This window comes from Eschrichtius robustus, chromosome 1 (genome assembly GCF_028021215.1).
Source record: "Eschrichtius robustus isolate mEscRob2 chromosome 1, mEscRob2.pri, whole genome shotgun sequence".
Classification (NCBI taxonomy): domain Eukaryota; kingdom Metazoa; phylum Chordata; class Mammalia; order Artiodactyla; family Eschrichtiidae; genus Eschrichtius; species Eschrichtius robustus.
Genome location: NC_090824.1, coordinates 120,893,339 through 120,910,183, shown reverse-complemented (window position 1 = coordinate 120,910,183; position 16,845 = coordinate 120,893,339). Strand labels below are relative to the sequence as shown.

Sequence of the window (16,845 nt, the reverse complement as noted above, 5' to 3'; positions counted from 1 at the left end):
GGGTCATGAGAAGAAATGGCTAGGTGGGTCCTGTGTCCTCCACCAGGTGATAAAAGGGGTGAGAGGTTGGACCCAGTGTTTATCTTCGCACGTGGAGCTGTCCTGAGCCTGCAGGACTCTTGGGGACACCCACCCGCAGTGCCATTTAGGGGTGCTCTGGTGCCTTCTCCCCCTGAGATGTGCCCACAGAACCCTCCTCTCTGCCGCCCTGACAGCCAGCCTCTCTGTGGCCCCAGATCTCTCTGGATCTGGTGAACATGTCTGGTTTGTACCCTAAAAGCCCCTAGACAAATGCCTTATGGCTCCATTTTGCCCCTAGAGGAACGTGGCATCTCTGTGCTGCAGATCAGGCCAGATCAAGCAAGCAAAGGGTCTACCTGTGCCCACGCCAAAACCAGGAGAAGGTGCTGAAGGCATTTCTCAGTTCTGTATTTCTTTGTTCGTTATTGGCTAGTGACTGTGGTGCTTGGGGGACGCCCCTCTCCCCTGCGCTCGGCTTCTATCCTGGACTTAGTATCTCCCATGGCTAATCCACGACAAAGGCTGCTCGTTCCTCCAAGACATCCCTGATCACACTCCCTTCTCCCCACCTATCACATTCTGAAGCACACATCCTGAGTTTTCTCCTTCAGATATGCCCAAACAGTTCATTTTTCAGAAAAAGTAAATTACACTTAAAAAAACATCAAATGAGTTGATTCTCTGGTGTTGTCATACCTCCAACATTTTGTGTGACATAAATAATACATGGTTTGTAATCAGTGCAGAAAGATGCTGTGAATGATAGTGAGTCCTGGAAGACTGTTTTTAATTAGGTTGATATCAATTCTGCTGCGGTCTGCTAAGTCTTTACATATTTTTCTTTTTCCGCAGAACAGTGTTTAAATTAGAATTTCTTCCATAGTACAGAGGAATAGTTCATTTTAAGTGACAAGGAATTGCTCAATTATCTCCCTGTTTCTATTTCCATTTCAATTAATAATATGAATAAGAACCATCAGTGCCGGTGTTTCCAGCTGGTCTGCATCATTACTTTGGCTTCTTAATTCAATTAAAGAAATTTACTGAACAGCTACCATTGCTTCAGGGACTGTAATTTTCAAACCAAAAATTGTGACACATGGTCTGATAGGATTTTGTTTTCTTGGTTTATGAATCTATTAATGAAAGTCCTGTCAGTAGAGGTGCAAAAACTAAATCACATTTACATATAAATTTAATAGACTACCTGAATTGTGAAGAATTAAATTCCATGAAACTGACCTTGCCAAGGTCACAGAGCTTATACTTGAACCCAAGTCTGTTGATTGTAATAAACTGCTGGATTAGCAAGAAGAATGGTATTCCCCAACCTTTGTACTTGAAAACAGGAGTGACGACAGGGAGGTCCCTGAAGAGACTGATAAATGCTTGACATGTTGTCAAACTAGCAGAGCTGCAGCTGAAAAGACAGAGACTGACATCAGTGTGACTCTTCGTCATTTGTTTGATTAAAATATAAATAGAGGCAGAAGTAAAATGAGCATTTGTCATATAATGGGATTTCAACCATTTGATTCATTTTATTTTGTAGCTTGAAACGTCCTCACCCTGTGGTCAAAATTAGCCTGTTTTCCTTACCTGGCTGACAGTAGACAGTTAAGAGAAGGAGAATTGTCTTTAAGGGCAACATCTCTTCCCTTTGATCTTCTGGGCTGGGGGCATTAGGAAAGCTTTAGAAACTTCTTTCTTCCTTGGGGCAGACTCTGGGCCCAGGACCCCCATTTACCCCACTGACAGCTGCCACAGTGACATACACCTGGTTCTGAGATGAGCCAAAGCCACTGGGAATTCATTGGCCCAACTAGTACTGATTGAGCCACGACCGTGTGCCAGGCACTGCCCTGCAGGCTGGGGACTCGGCAGGGAGTAGACGTGCTCCCAAGGCCGTGTAGGGCCAGACTGCTTGCTCTGTGGGCTCCTAGATGCTGGGCTTTGCACATGGTACCCTATGTACCAATAATAAAAGTATCTGCTTCATGCTGTTGTGTGGATAAAAAAAGTTGATACGTGGCAATTACTAAACATGCAATAAAGCAATTACTGTTATCTCTAGCATTATTGCTGTTTCCAACATCCACTTACTAATTACAAGACGCAGTAGGTATAATGATTAAGTGCAAAGATTTGAGAGCCAACTGGCCTCAATTTGAAGCCCAGCTTCTGGGGTTGGGCAAGTCAGTTAACTTCTCTGTGCTTCATTTTTCCTGCCTGGTAAGGTTGTGAGGATTAAATAAATTATCGTGTATAAAATGTTTCGAACAGTGCTGGTATGTAATGAGAATTAGCTGTTGTACAAGAAGAATATTCTCCCCCGGGGAGAGAGCCACTACCCTAGATTTCCTAAAGATTGAGAGGAAGAAGGATAGAACAGGGCTGATAATACTTGCAGGAAGTGCTTCCCTAGAGAGAAAGAATAAATTGCAGGTGCCCAAGAGAGAATTTCCTCATCAGCCTCAGGACAAGCCCTCACCCAGGGGACCGATAAAATGTCCCATGTGTGGCTGTTTTCTGAGGCGAGAGGACTAGAGGAGGGCCCTGGGGACCTCTGATGGAAAGTGCAGGGGATTTGGGACATGAATTCAGAGCAGTTTCTACTTGTGAAAACGAAACCTAGCCTCTCATCTGCTACCGAAAGGGGAATCTAGTCTTGCCAGGTGAGATTTTTCCACAGCAGAGAAAAATACGTCTGGGAAATAGAAGTCGTTTAAACTCTCTATGTCTAGACTTGAAATTGGTGGGAATGGGCCCAGTAGAGAGGGGCAGCGGGTCCCCACGTGTGGGATATGGCACCAAGGTGCACGGTAAGGTCAGTGTGTCTGACCCCATGTTGTGTATTTTAAATCGTTTATCTTCATTATTATTATTTTTTTAATAAATTCATTTATTTATTTTATTTTTGGCTGCTTTGGGTCTTTGTTGCTGCGCTCGGGCTTTCTCTAGTTGCAGTGAGGGGGGGCTACTCTTCGTTGCGGTGTGCGGACCTCTCACCGCGGTGGCTTCTCTTGTTGCGGAGCACGGGCTCTAGGCGTATGGGCTTCAGTAGTTGTGGCATGTGGGCTCAGTAGTTGTGGTTCACGGGCTCTAGAGCGTAGGCTCAGTAGTTGTGGCGCATGGGCCTAGTTGCTCCGTGGTATGTGGGATCTTCCCGGACCAGGGCTCAAACCCATGTCTCCTGCATTGGCAGGTGCATTCTTAACCACTGCGCCACCAGGGAAGCCCTATCTTCATTATTTAACACACTGAAGAAATAAAACTGGTGATTTTATGGAGATAGTTGTTTAGGATTTAGCCAAATTAAAAAGGACAGTTTATATAAAAATGTGACGCATAGGGCTGGTGCAACTTGGATATAGAAGAGTTGTAAAAGTTGTTGAAAATGAGGTTTAGGAAACGTTGGAGTATAGTGTATGCAAATGAAGGCCAGAGCTCAGTGCAATCCCCTGGGGAGGACATATCACCTGTGGGGCAGCGGTGAGGGAAGGGGGTCTCCTGCTTCAGTGGTCTTAATACTGAAGGAAGTTTTAGATTGAAAGAGGTCCAAATGGAACATGCCTTTACAAATCGAAGAGGAGATTACCTTGCTTTGCAAACTTGTGGTCTGGTGTGGGCAGCTTGATGGGAGCTGCTTGTCAGCCAGGACACTCACCCTCATCCTGTTTGGGACGGGGGTGGAGGCAACAGCTACAAAAATGATCACAGCAAAGCCTCCAGAACTGGGCAATCATCAACCTTACCAGTAAAACCACTGCACAGTTCCTGAAGTGACATTAATACATGGTACAGTGCTTCCAGAATAAACGAAAGCTTTATAATATCTTTGATGATATTAAACAGTGACTTCACATTTGTAAAGTGCACAGAAGGGGGGGCCTGGCTCTTTGGAATTGTTTCATGCCACAGTTTATCAAGCCCAAGGTGCTACTGGTTATGAGTTAAGCTGTGACACAGCATTGGTTGTAAGACATGTCCTAGTTTCACATCGTTAGAAGTATGAAGAAATTGCATCTTAGAATTGATGGAATATGTTAACTGTTCACTTATAACATCTTAGCTTTGAACTGTTCATTGATATAAAAAAACCATCCTTTTGGGAGCCACATTTCAGTCAGAGTAAGTGAAAGAAAGGGAGTTTCTTTTCCTGCTAGGGGCCCATTGTTATTTAAAGAAGAGTTTACTATAGCTGCAAGCTGGGGGTGAACAAAGCTGACATGGAATAACAAGAGAATATGGGAAAAGTGTCATTTATACATATATCTCATTGTACAAAGTATTTGACCTAATTTCTTTTTCACTGAAAAGAACTGTATATGTGTGTGCACATTTTATAAATATGTACTCAGCAGAGACATAAAACCATACAGAAAGTACACTTAGATAAATAACTGCATCATTTTAACAACTGTATTGCCACATAGAGATATCATTTTATATAAATAATATCACATATGCAATTAAAACCAAATTTGGGCTCCTTACCATCTCGTTTTTTTTTTTTTTTTCCCCCCCAAACCTTTTTTCCTTCCCCCACTCAATTAGTTCAGCCAGTGTTGCCAGCCTGGTGTGTACCATCCACACTTTGCCCCCAGATCATGTCATCATGTAAAACCAACTCTACCCCTAGAGGGATTGGGGGTTGGTATGATTGTCCCCTGGGGGCAATGTAATGCCAGAAACCTCCTTCTCCTGAGCAGGCCGCTGAGAAGCCCCGAGAGCCTCAGAGAAGCTGAGTGATTTGTGGGAGACCCTGAGGATCTCGCTGGGAGGGCTGGTCTTTGAGAGCTGCCCATGACTTTTCCGGGATCAAGCTGGTCACAGATACAACCATGCGGCCTGAGACAGTCCCAGTTGATGCCTCTTGTTCCAACTTTATTATTAACAACATCCCCTTCTGCACGCAGAGTGTCTCGGTTTGGATGATAAATTAGGTTTGCTCTAGTCACTTCCAGGAAGGGTGACTCTAGCCAACCCTGGCTTAGAAACCACTGGATCTAGTGATCCTGGAGCCAGTGTCTACACTTGGCCTTGATAATGGTATCGGAAGTGAGCGGTGGTTTAGCAGAAAGAGCAAAGAAAAGGAAGTCAGAAGTCCTGATGACAAGTCTCAGCTCTGGCCCTTTGTCACAGGGATTAACTGAGGCCATGTATGTGGAAATGCTACGCAAATATTCAACTTTTGATCAGGTCACATGTACCTACATGAGTGAGACCAATGAACACATCCTCTACATTCACTGAGCCTCCTGCGCTCCTACTTTGTGTGCCAGCCCCCCATGTACTTTCCCATACCCAGACCCTCCGAGCAGAGGCAACTTGGTACATTATAATCCCAGGCCTCACTTTACCCATTTGTAAAATAGTGACAGTGCGATTGTAATATTCATGTCTTGCAGGTGTTGTGAGAATTCAATGAGATGTAAACCTTCGGTGTATATTTATGGTTTCAGTAAAAGTCAGTTCCATTTACCTTAAAGGTTGAGGGGAATAGGGGTGTTTGTGGGCTCCTGACTGCCCGCTCCCACTCCTACCCCCCACCTCCTCCAGAAACACCCCTTCCTTGCACTCTGTTCACTGCAGTTCAGCACCCGCAAATGCTTGCTTCAGACATCCATCTTCACACCACCAAAATAGTGGGGGGTGTCTAAGTTCCATAAAGTTGAAACACATTAAAAGCCCAATGCCGGCTTACTATGCCTGGCACAGAGACAAACAAATATTTATGGTTGATTTTTTTTTCCCATTGTTTGCAATGGAAGTGTTTCATTCCAGTCAAACAGCAGAACTGCGAAAGGTAGAATACCCAGACTGTCGATTAAAAGATGAACGTCTAAACAGATAGTTCCAAGCCTTTCCTGTTATGACTCAACTGGGACAGAAAATCCCATTAAAAAACAAGCTCGGCTTGTCAGGCCAGAGCATTACCCATTGTGCATTGTTGACAATAAGAATATGGTTTATCTGCCTTTTGCGGTGATACGCTTATAACATTGGGGACATTTTAGTCCCAGGTTTTCTGGAAATCATCACCCCCAGAAAATGCTTGATAGTATTGGCATCATATTCAACATTTCTATTTATTTTTAAATTTTACTAACACATTCATATGGTTTAAAACAACAATAAAAAAATAAACTGTGCAGCAAAGTTTAAAATGGAGACTAAAAGTCACCTTTCTCCCCAAACCCCAGGCCTTCTCCCCAATGGAACCTTGTGTATCTTTCAAGAAAACAATTATAACACGTCTTTTATTTTTTTAATTAAAAAAAAATTTTTTTTTAATAAAATTTATTTATTTATTTTTGGCTGCTTTGGGTCTTCGTTGCTGCACACGGCTTTCTCTAGTTGTGGCGAGCGGGGGCTACTCTCTGTTGCGGTGCACGGGCTTCTCGCTGCGGTGGCTTCTCTTGTTGCAGAGCATGGGCTCTAGGCGTGCGGGCTTCAGTAGTTGTGGCTCGCAGGCTCTAGAGCACAGGCTCAGTAGTTGTGGTGCGCAGGCTTAGTTGCTCCGCGGCATGTGGGATCTTCCCGGGCCAGGGCTCAAACTCGTGTCCCCTGCATTGGCAGGCAGATTCTTAACCACTGCGCCACCAGGGAAGCCCTAAAGATTTTTTTTTGATGTCCATTTTTTTTAAAAAGTCTTTATTGAATTTGTTACAATATTGCTTCTGTTTTATGTTTTGGTTTTTTGGCCGCGAGGCATGTGGGATCTTAGCACCCTGACCAGGGATCCAACCCTCACCCCCTGCGTTGGAAGGCGAAGTCTTAACCACTGGACTGCCAGGGAAGTCTCAACACATGTCTTTTAAAAAATTTAGGCCAGTGCAGTCCTTGAATACTAAATCCACGTATTGACTGCTATTTTCATGAAACTGGGGATCTTGAAGATCTTCTAAGTCAGCACAGGCAGATTCCTTTCAATGACTGTGTGGAACACCTGCAGGGAGTGCCATGTTCTAATCGGTCTCTAATCCATATGTCCAGTTTTTCTCATTACAGACTTTGTTACAGTGAGCAACCTTGTACATACATCTTGGTATCCTTGGTAGATCTTGAGGTAAATTCCTAAAAATAAAATGGCTGGATCAAAGAGGGTATGCATTTTATTTTATTTTTTTTAACTTATTTAATTTATTTATTTATTTTTGGCTGTGTTGGCTCTTTGTTGTTGCGCGCGGGCTTTCTCTAGTTGCGGTGAGCGGGGGCTACTCTTCCTTGTGGTGGGCGGGCTTCTCATTGCGGTGGCTTCTCATTGCAGAGCACAGGCTCTAGGCACGTGGGCTTCAGTAGTTGTGTCACGCAGGCTCAGTAGTTGTGGCACACGGGCTTAGTTGCTCCACGGCATGTGGGATCTTCCCGGACCAGGGCTCAAACCCGTGTCCCCTGCATTAGCAGGCAGATTCTTAACCACTGCGCCACCAGGGAAGCCCACATTTTATTTTTATTTAGTTTAGTTAACAGTTTATATATTGGTCTGTGTGCCTGAAGTTTTGTTTTTTTTTTTTTTTAACATTTATTTATTTGGCCGTGCAGGGTCTTAGTTGCAGCATGTGGGATCTTTAGTTGCGGCATGTGGGATCTAGTTCCCTGAGCAGGAATCGAACCTGGGCCCCCTGCATTGGAAGCTCGGAGTCTCAACCACTGGACCACCAGGGAAGTCCCGTGACTGAAGTTTTGATCCCTATTTCCACGTGACTCTCTAAAGATACTGTGCTGTGTATTCTTTCTACAAGAGGGTAAGGGCGTTTATGGCCACCCCGTCCCCAGGCCCTGCCCAACACTGAGCCTGTTGTGTTTACACAGCACATATGATGGCCTCCCTCTCCTGGGCATCTGAAGGGCGTCTGAAGAAGTGTAGTTACCCAGTATATGGTCGTCTCCTCTCTCCGGGATGAACCAAGGAAGGAAAATGCTCAGAGACACTAGTGAGAGTGTGTGCAGAGCCCTGGCTGTGGGCAGGACTGCCCTGGGGCCCTCTCCATGGGAGTGGAGGTTGGCTTTCAGGAGACGACAGTGCCTGCCTTTGTGCACTGATTCACCTTTGCTCATCCTGGTCCCCACCCTGCTAAGCACACACCAGTTCATGACACTTCTCCTTTTAAAATCAGTGACTGCGTTCTTCCTCAACGTGAGGTACTCCTGTGTCTTGGTGCCACCTCTTAAATGTGAGGAGTACACCGGGCCATTAAGTGGATGTGGGCGTACCCCACGTTTTAGAACTTGCGTGTGAATCCATGCTTTTTAATCAACTGTTTCATCATTAGAAAGTAACTGTGGACCAGAGAAAGTCTGCACTCAATGTTTACCTAGTGAGAAGTAGCTCTTTCATAATTTGTAATCATTTTTCAGGGCTAAGAGTAACTTTTTATCATCATCATCATTATCATTGTTATTTTTATTATTATCATTTCTTAGCTGGCACATTAGCAGCCATTTTCCGTCCTTTTTGCGGCGTTGCTTCACTTACCAAGAACTGTTGGGAAATGAAATACCTCGCTGAGCGCCCCTACTTGTTTAAAATGTTACCATTTTTTGGTGGGGAAACTAAAAGGAGTTACCCCATCCAAGAAGCCCACAGAAGAGAAGGAAGTGGAGTTTCACTGAGGTGCTAGCCTGGTAAGCTGGACTTTTGTCATCTGAGGAAAATGTACCTCCTCACACAGATGATGGGGAAGTCCCCGTCCCTCGGGTCGTCTTCCCAGCAGGCGTGGCAGCCCATCCTGCCCCTGCCCTCCCAGTCAGGGGCAGGAGGAAGAAGCAAAGAAGTCCAGGTTATTTGCCCCAGGAACACCATTCTTGTCCACACAATTCTGGGACAGTAGTTTGTGGTCTGAAGGCAACTTTCAGCTTCTGCTTCCGAGGACATTGTCTAGGGCAGCGGTCCCCAAACTTTTTGGCGCCAGGGACCGGTTTCCGTGGAAGACAATTTTTCCACGGGGGGAGGGGGATGGGGGGATGGGGGAGGGGAGGGGGATGGTGGGGAGGGGGGATGGTTCAGGCGGTAATGCAAGCATGGGGAGCGGCAGATGAAGCTTCGCTCGCTCACCTGCTGCTCACCTCCTGCTATGCGACCCCGTACTGGTCCGCCGCCCCCCCGGGGGTTGGGGACCCTGGTCTAGGGTTATAAGGTGATAACCGTTTCCCACTGTTTTCCCCACTTACTCTCTATCAGTGGCTGTGTTCCAAGGAAGGCTTCTGGGAAAGTCACACTGTGATCAAACACTGTGGTCCCCTATAGAAAAACAGAAAACAGTTGTTCTTTTTCACTGTGGGGAACTTTGAAGCTTCCCTGGGCTGGGATGAGAGCCTATGCATCCTTGTTTCATTTCCAGCTTCCCGGATCTGGTTCTCACCCTCCGCTAGAACTGCCCAGCCCAGCCCTGTCCCAGCTTTCGTTTACCTATGGGTGGGTTCTATGGATTGCCAAGGACAGGTCAGCCTTCCCCAAAAGGCTCTAAGGTGCTCCCAGCATCCCTAGCTATTTTCCCTCCTTCCCTTTACCGCATCTGAATTTTGGTGGGCAGGGCAGGGGGGATGGAGAAGGGGGAGGAGAAAAGCATAGTAAGGGTGGGGGTCAATAAAGACAGAAGCTACAATTAGAAGACCTTGGGCGATTTACTTTTTTTTTTTTTTTTTTTTTTTAAGTCAGCAACATAGAGATAATGCATAGTATGGGAGATGATTGTGAAGATTGAATGAGTTCACATATATAACTATAATAGCCTGGGAGGAAGTGGGGAAGAGAGAGAGATTTGTGACCAGATTGGTTATAGGAAATATGTCAGATGAAAAATAACTCCAGTGTTTTAGTCTTTGATGCTAAGAGAAGGTGGCCATTAACAAAGATTGTATAGTCTTCCCTTTGTATCCACAGGGGATTGGTTCCAGGACCGCTGTGGATACCAAAATCCCTGGATGCTCAAGTCCCTTATATAAAATGGCATCGTACAGTCGGCCCTTCTTATCTGCGATCTACGGTTGGGAATCCGCGGATGCAGAACCCGTGGATACGGAGGACCCTCCAACTGTTTGTCTTTTTAGTGATGAATTCAGTTATGTCTTTTTAGTGATGAATTCAGTTAAATGGCATTCTGTTGCCATTTAAACGTAACGTGTGGAAATATCCAGAAAGCCACTAGGGAGAAAGTGTGAAGAACCCGTGATGTTTGAATGAGTTCATAATCATAGAGACTTTGGTTCGCATCTTGCCTTTGCTACTTACTGCTTGGGGCGTCTCTTTCCTTGCATGTAGCATGGGAATGTTAACCCCTCTCTCGTAGGGTTGTTCGGAAGAGCAAAAAAGCAATTGCCTCAGATCAAATGGGTCATTGCCTTGCTTTATAGCACCTGTCAGGTATCCTATTGGTTCCTTACCCTCTTGTACATAGAAGTCTGGGGACTTTTTTGTGTGGAGGGATATTTGAGACGGTGAGAATCAATGAACTCCACCAGGAGCCCTGTTGCACTGGGAAGTAACTGCTGTTAGGAAGAAGACACTACCTTTGAGATGGGACAGACTGTGATGTATCACAGCAGTGAGAGAGAGAGAAAAGACAGTTGGATTGGGCACCAAGATGGACTTGGGTTACCTTGAGAAGGCATTTCTGTGGATCAGTACAAACACATACACTATGACACAGAGCCCCTCCATTTCTTGTCCTTTGCGCGTGTTAAATAACAGCTGATTGGTAGCCCTTCTGTTTTGTTCAACTGCTTACATTTTTAAAGAGAAAATAATATTTTTGCCCTCTTTTAAGTAGGTAGATATATATTGGGGTTAAAAAGAAACAAACGCACACACCTACTGGCTAGCTACTCCAGGACCCTAGTTTTCTCTGCAGAGTAATTTTTGCGGGTGCCCAGAAAGAATATTCAAGCTGGGAAAGCAGGGAGGGTGGAGGAGGGGAGGAGTTTCCAGGAATCTTTATCTGGTTGGAAATAGACGGTGGACCTTCCATTGAGATCCAGTGAGTCATGCTGTGGCCAGTGCTTTCTGCTCTGCTGTAAGAATAAGGAGGAGTGGTGAGGTTTGAGGTAATTTGGGAACTGATTGAGGAAGTGATGCTGCGTGTGGTTCTGAGAAAGTCCAATTTATCATATAAACAGTTTCCCCCTGTAAGGCAGCCTGGGTGGCAAGCTTTCCAGAAAGGGCGGCTCCTTTCTGGAGCTTGAACCCATGGCACTATGCTTTTCCTATGGTAGCCCCTTCCTTGGCTGGTTTTTTAATAATTGCTTTCCCAGAGCTTCTTAGATTTTGCCATTTCAAAGGGCACATGTCTCCTGCAGGGAAAGCATTAGACGTTTTTTTTAAAGTGAAATTTAAAGTGTTATTTATCTTGTTTCCTTCCACCTTCCCCTTCTCTCAAAGAACCTATTGCCTTTTCTCATCCTAGTTTTGACGTTTGAGCAGGTGGCCTTTCTAGATACCCTAATTCAGACATTTTTTCTCCTTTATCCAAACTCCTCTCAAAAGTAAACTCCTGAGGAGGGAGAGGAGCCAGTCTTGCTTGGTTCAGTGCCCACCACGCTTGTCCAGCATGTGACATGTCCAGTAGGATGCACGGAGAGCTTGAAGGGAAGGGAGAGTCTTCTAATATCTTGCCATGTATTATTTGTCATTATTTCATATGTATTGGCTTTTTTTTTTTTTTTTTTTTTGCCCCGTGAGTGTAAATTATAATGAATATCCTTCCTTGTCTAGTCTTGTCTGGCAAATTCAAAATATTTTAGGTCCACTTCACATGGCACCTTCTCCAGGAAGTGATTTCTGTCTCTCCTGAGGCAAAGGAGTCCCCACCCACTGCTGGAACACCCATTTTATATGTGTTTACATGTTGACTGTTGCTGACGCACAAATTATGAATCATTTGGTGGCTATCTCTCATGTCCTTCAGGAGACCATGAGCTCCCCAAATGCAGCCACAGTGGGGCTCCCATCTGCCCTTAGCTCCAGGACTTGGCACGTAGTCCAACACATGGGGGATCCCACTGCAGAAATGCCAAGTGATAGGGAGCCCTGCGGGCCACAGGGTGCTCAGAGGCCATCCCTGGTGTTAAGTTGTAAATCCAGTAAGCAGACAAGGGCTCTACCTATCCAAGGAAGCTGTGAGATCAGACGAGGTTCTTCTGTCCGTAGCATGTTCTGTGATCGTGTTTAGGCTGTCCTGTCCATCTCCTTGTTAATATAGCAGTGATCAGTCATCAAAATGTAGCCTATCTTTTGAATGTGGAAGGCCAGTATTACATCGACAGTGGTAAGTTCATGGATGGAAAGCAATTCAGATGGCTTGAGAAATTATGACAATGTGACCTAGCCATTGTGGGATACATATTCTTTCCACTTCTGAGTTCTGTCATATAATTTGCAAAACAAGTCTAGAAAGTTTCTGTTTCATTGCTTATTTTACCGGTCAGTTCTACAAAACAATAAGGTTGAAGGAATTATCCAAGCCCATTGATCATTTACTGTGCTGTGCTCTGGATACCGCTTGGTGCTTTGCATGTTGTTTTATTTAATCCTTACAGCAACTCTATGAACTGGGTCTTATTTCTCCCATTTTTACAAAGAGAGAAAAGCCTAAGTGACACAAAAGCTTAGCTCACTTTTCCCCACTTCACTTAGGTGGCAAAGCTGAAATCTGAATCCAGATCTATTGATAGCAAGATCTTTGTTTGCTTTGCTCATTCTCATTTGATATAAGGAATATTTGGGAACTCAGTGACATTTTTTTTTTTTTCCTCCAGGAGAAAATAAACCATCCTCATAATTGTGTGTTTTCTGTTTGCAGGGAAGCAAAGGTGCCTACCGGTACCACTGGCAGAGCCACAATGTCAAGCACAGTGGCGTGGATGACATGGTCCTGCTCTCCAAGATCACAGAGAATGCCATCGTGGAGAATCTAAAGAAGAGATACATGGACGACTACATTTTTGTATCCTTTATTGGTTTCTTTGGACATTCCTAAGTGAGATGATGACATGTCCATCCTAGTATAAGAGATCCATCTGAAATTCTGAACTGACACTATACGCTCAAGTCATTTTCACCATTTCAGAATGTGGTTTTGTACTTTTTGTCCCTTGGTTCAGGCTGTAGGAAGGGCAGAGATGGTGCCAAAGTTTTTCCCCTGGCATTTCACAAAAGCAAGATGGAGCCAGGGACTTCCCTGGCGGTGAAGACTCCGTGCTTCCCCTGCGGGGGGCACGGGTTCCATCCCCGGTCAGGGAACTAAGATCCCGCATGCCATGCCGCGTGGCCAAAAAAAAAAAAAGGATGCAGCCAGTATTCCTCTATTTCAATCAGTGGCACTGTACCTTTGACGTGCTCTAGCCACGCACGTGGGGTCTAAAACCTGTGCTCTTCCTAGAGAACATCCTGGTCTGCAGAATTCTGTCGATAGCACTCCCTAATTGCAAAGCAGAGACAGTTAAGTCCAGACTTAAAAGGTTTAAAAAAGATTGCCTCATGCAAAAAAATATGCCATTTTGCCAGTTTTTCTGCATTCTTATGTTTACGAAAAGAAACGTGAGAGAGAAGTGAAGATCAGCTGTTGAAAACGTCTGACGTTCTTGAGTTCTTTATGTTTCAATTTTAGCTTGCCAGATACCATTTGTTTCTTTTTTTTTAACTTTGGGTTTATTTATTTATTTATTTATGTATATATGTATGTATGTATGTATTTATTTATGGCTGTGTTGGGTCTTCGTTTCTGTGCGAGGGCTTCCTCCAGTTGCGGCGAGCGGGGGCCACTCTTCATCGCGGTGCGCGGGCCTCTCACTGTCGCGGCCTCTCTTGTTGCGGAGCACAGGCTCCAGACGCGCGGGCTCAGTAATGGTGGCTCACGGGCCCAGTTGCTCCGCGGCATGTGGGATCTTCCCAGACCGGGGCTCGAACCCGTGTCCCCTGCATTGGCAGGCAGATTCTCAACCACTGCGCCACCAGGGAAGCCCCAGATACCATTTTTTTGGTAGGACTTTAAAAACTTCAGAATCTAAATTTGATTCAAATGTGTGTTGACTTCATTATAAACAGAGAACTCTGATAGTTGCTTAAGTTCCTACAGGATTCAGGAGTTCTGTTTGGTGCAACTATGTAAAGTTCTTTTAATAGAATTATTGTGGAGTTGGTCATAGATAAGCGAGGGTCTGTGAAAATCTATATAGTAGTACCAGAAAGTTTAACCATGATGCTCTTGGTGGCTTCTGAAGGTATGGTGTTCTGGATGATCATTAAAAGCGGAGTCTTTGCAACTATCGTAACGTACATTTTAGATTTTAACCCCCAAACCTTGGGAAGGTAAAGTTTTCACATTCGTAGCTCCTGTTTATTATTTACACCGCTCCTTTGACTCTTAGGTAAAAGCACCCATACCAATGCAGCAGTACTTTTGCAAGGACTGCCTATTCCATCATTGGTGAGGAGGGAGTTCAACTCACCAGGTGTTAATACTAATAGACATTATTCCAAGGCACTTGGACAGTTCTAACCAATACTGTGCTGCTTCTTGTTTACCACAGGAAATTTTTCCAAATATCTGGATAGTTAAATCCCTAAACCTCTGCTTTTAAGCATTAATAGATATATTTGGATTCATTAGCCACATTATAATAGCATCTTGATCAGGTGTGGAAGCCCACTGCCTAAAGACAAAACCCCACCCACCACAGGATTTTATTGGAACGTAGCCATGCTTCTTGGTTTACTTATTGTCTGTGGCTGCTTTTATGCTACCATGGCAGAGTTGAGTATTTGCAACAGACCCTATGATGCGTAAAGCCTAAACTATTCTCTGATCCTTTACAGAAAACATTTGTTGATTCCTAGATACCTGCACAGAGCTTCCTTTAATTGTATGGAAGCAGTTTTATTCAGTTGTAAGTTTTCATTTTATTTGGTCAAAAAATTGAAATATGCTCACTTTATCTGGGCTTATCATCATTAAAAGATTTTAATCACTTTTATGTGCAAGACCTATGGCACATGGAAACTGGCCTATGACGGATCAAGAAAGAGTTGGGATGTGTCTGGACAGCCTGGCTTCAAGCTTTAATCTGCATGAGCTTGGTGACCTTACACAAGTTCTGTGATCTGTGTTCCTTGATTTCCTCACCTGTAAAATGGGAGTGATGATAAAACCTCCCACATGAGGCTGTTGTAGGGTAAAATGAAATAATGAATGCAGTGAGTACAAAGTAAGCATTAGTTATTATTATCGTACACTAAGACAAGTGTATAAGTTCCTCCCATATTTCTGAATTATGTTGCAAAAATTCAATGATAAAGTTGTTTATTGGACATTCAAATGCATTTTACCATAGAAGCTTTTATTTATTTATTTTATTTAAAATAATTTTTTAATTAATTTATTTTATTTTATTTATTTTATTTTTGGCTGTGTTGGGTCCTCGTTGCTGCACGCGGGCTTTTCTCTAGTTGCCGCGAGCGGGGGATACTCTTCGTTGTGGTGCGCGGGCTTCTCATTGCTGTGGCTTCTCTTGTTGCGGAGCACGGGCTCTAGGCACACAGGCTCAGTAGTTGTGGCTCGAGAGCTCTAGAGCACAGGCTCATTAGTTGTGGTGCACGGGCTTAGTTTCTCCGCGGCATGTGGGAATTTCCCGGACCAGGGCTCGAACCCATGTCCCCTGCATTGGCAGGCGGATTCTTAGCCACTGCGCCACCAGGGAAGCCCCATAGAAGCTTTTAAATGGAGGATTGGTTTATTGACAAGCCCATAAAAGACTAATTTCCAATGGATGTAGTTGAACTCATTATTCATTGGAATGTTCTTAGAACGTGGGCTCAGCTTATTACATTATTTACATAGGCATGGTTTGTTTTTTTAAAAAATTTATTTATTTTTGGCTGCGTTGGGTCTCCGTTGCCGCGTGGGCTTCTCTAGTTGCCGTGAGCGGGGTCTACTCTTCATTGCGGAGTGTGGGCTTCTCATTGTGGTGGCTTCTCTTGTTGCGGAGCACGGGCTCTAGGTGCACGGGCTTCAGTAGTTGTGGCACACGCCTCAGTAGTTGTGGCTCACGGGCTCTAGAGCGCAGGCTCAGTAGTTGTGGCGCACGGGCTTAGTTGCTCCACAGCATGTGGGGTCTTCCCGGACCAGGGCTTGAACCCGTGTCCCCTGCGTTGGCAGGCAGATTCTTAACCACTGCACCATCAGCTGGGTAAGAAAAGAAAAAAATGTCAGTGGTTATCAGCAGCCAGTCCATCATCAACCTAGACAGACTCACTTTTCCCCCTACAGATCGTTTACCCCTAAAACACTAGAAACTCCTAAGAACAGGGACTATGTCTTCTATACCTTTTAAAAAGCAAAGTTTAAAAACCACTTTAAAGCAATATGTGTTCATTTAACACGATTTACAAAATGCCGTTAACTGGAAAGGAGAACATTAAAATCCCCTGCTATCCCACCATGTAAGGTTTGTTCCTATAAACCTGTTGTATATTTTTCAGTTTAATCACATATAAACATATCTATACATACATGTGCTTTCCTGTTAATTTTAGCCCAAAAATGGCATCATCCTGCATTGTTTATTTCTTAGTTTCCTGCATAATTCTTGGCATGGTGCATTCTATTAGATGTTCATTGAAAATTTGTTGACTGTGAAGACTCGCTTTTTACATTCAGACAGCAGAATTGTAAAGTGACTCACACAGAGGGGGCTGATTCCCAGCCTTTGAATCAATGACTGACTAATCGTGTGTTCTTCCAAGGAAATGAGTTAGTTGACCACTAATACACTTCGTGTTGTAGAAACCTCTGCCCACTCAGTGTATGAGAAACTCGGCATCAG

General features: G+C 44.4%; 1 protein-coding gene across 2 annotated transcripts in view; it reads left to right on the top strand.

The window, feature by feature from the left end:
• The window catches only part of MYO1E (myosin IE), a 202,243-nt gene that overhangs the window by 72,004 nt on the left and 113,394 nt on the right, over window positions 1–16,845 (top strand). For both annotated transcript variants that reach the window (XM_068552626.1, XM_068552635.1), the window contains one exon: window positions 12,825–12,968. In XM_068552626.1, coding sequence (XP_068408727.1) covers window positions 12,825–12,968 — 144 coding nt within the window. The remainder of the gene's footprint in view (window positions 1–12,824; window positions 12,969–16,845) is intronic.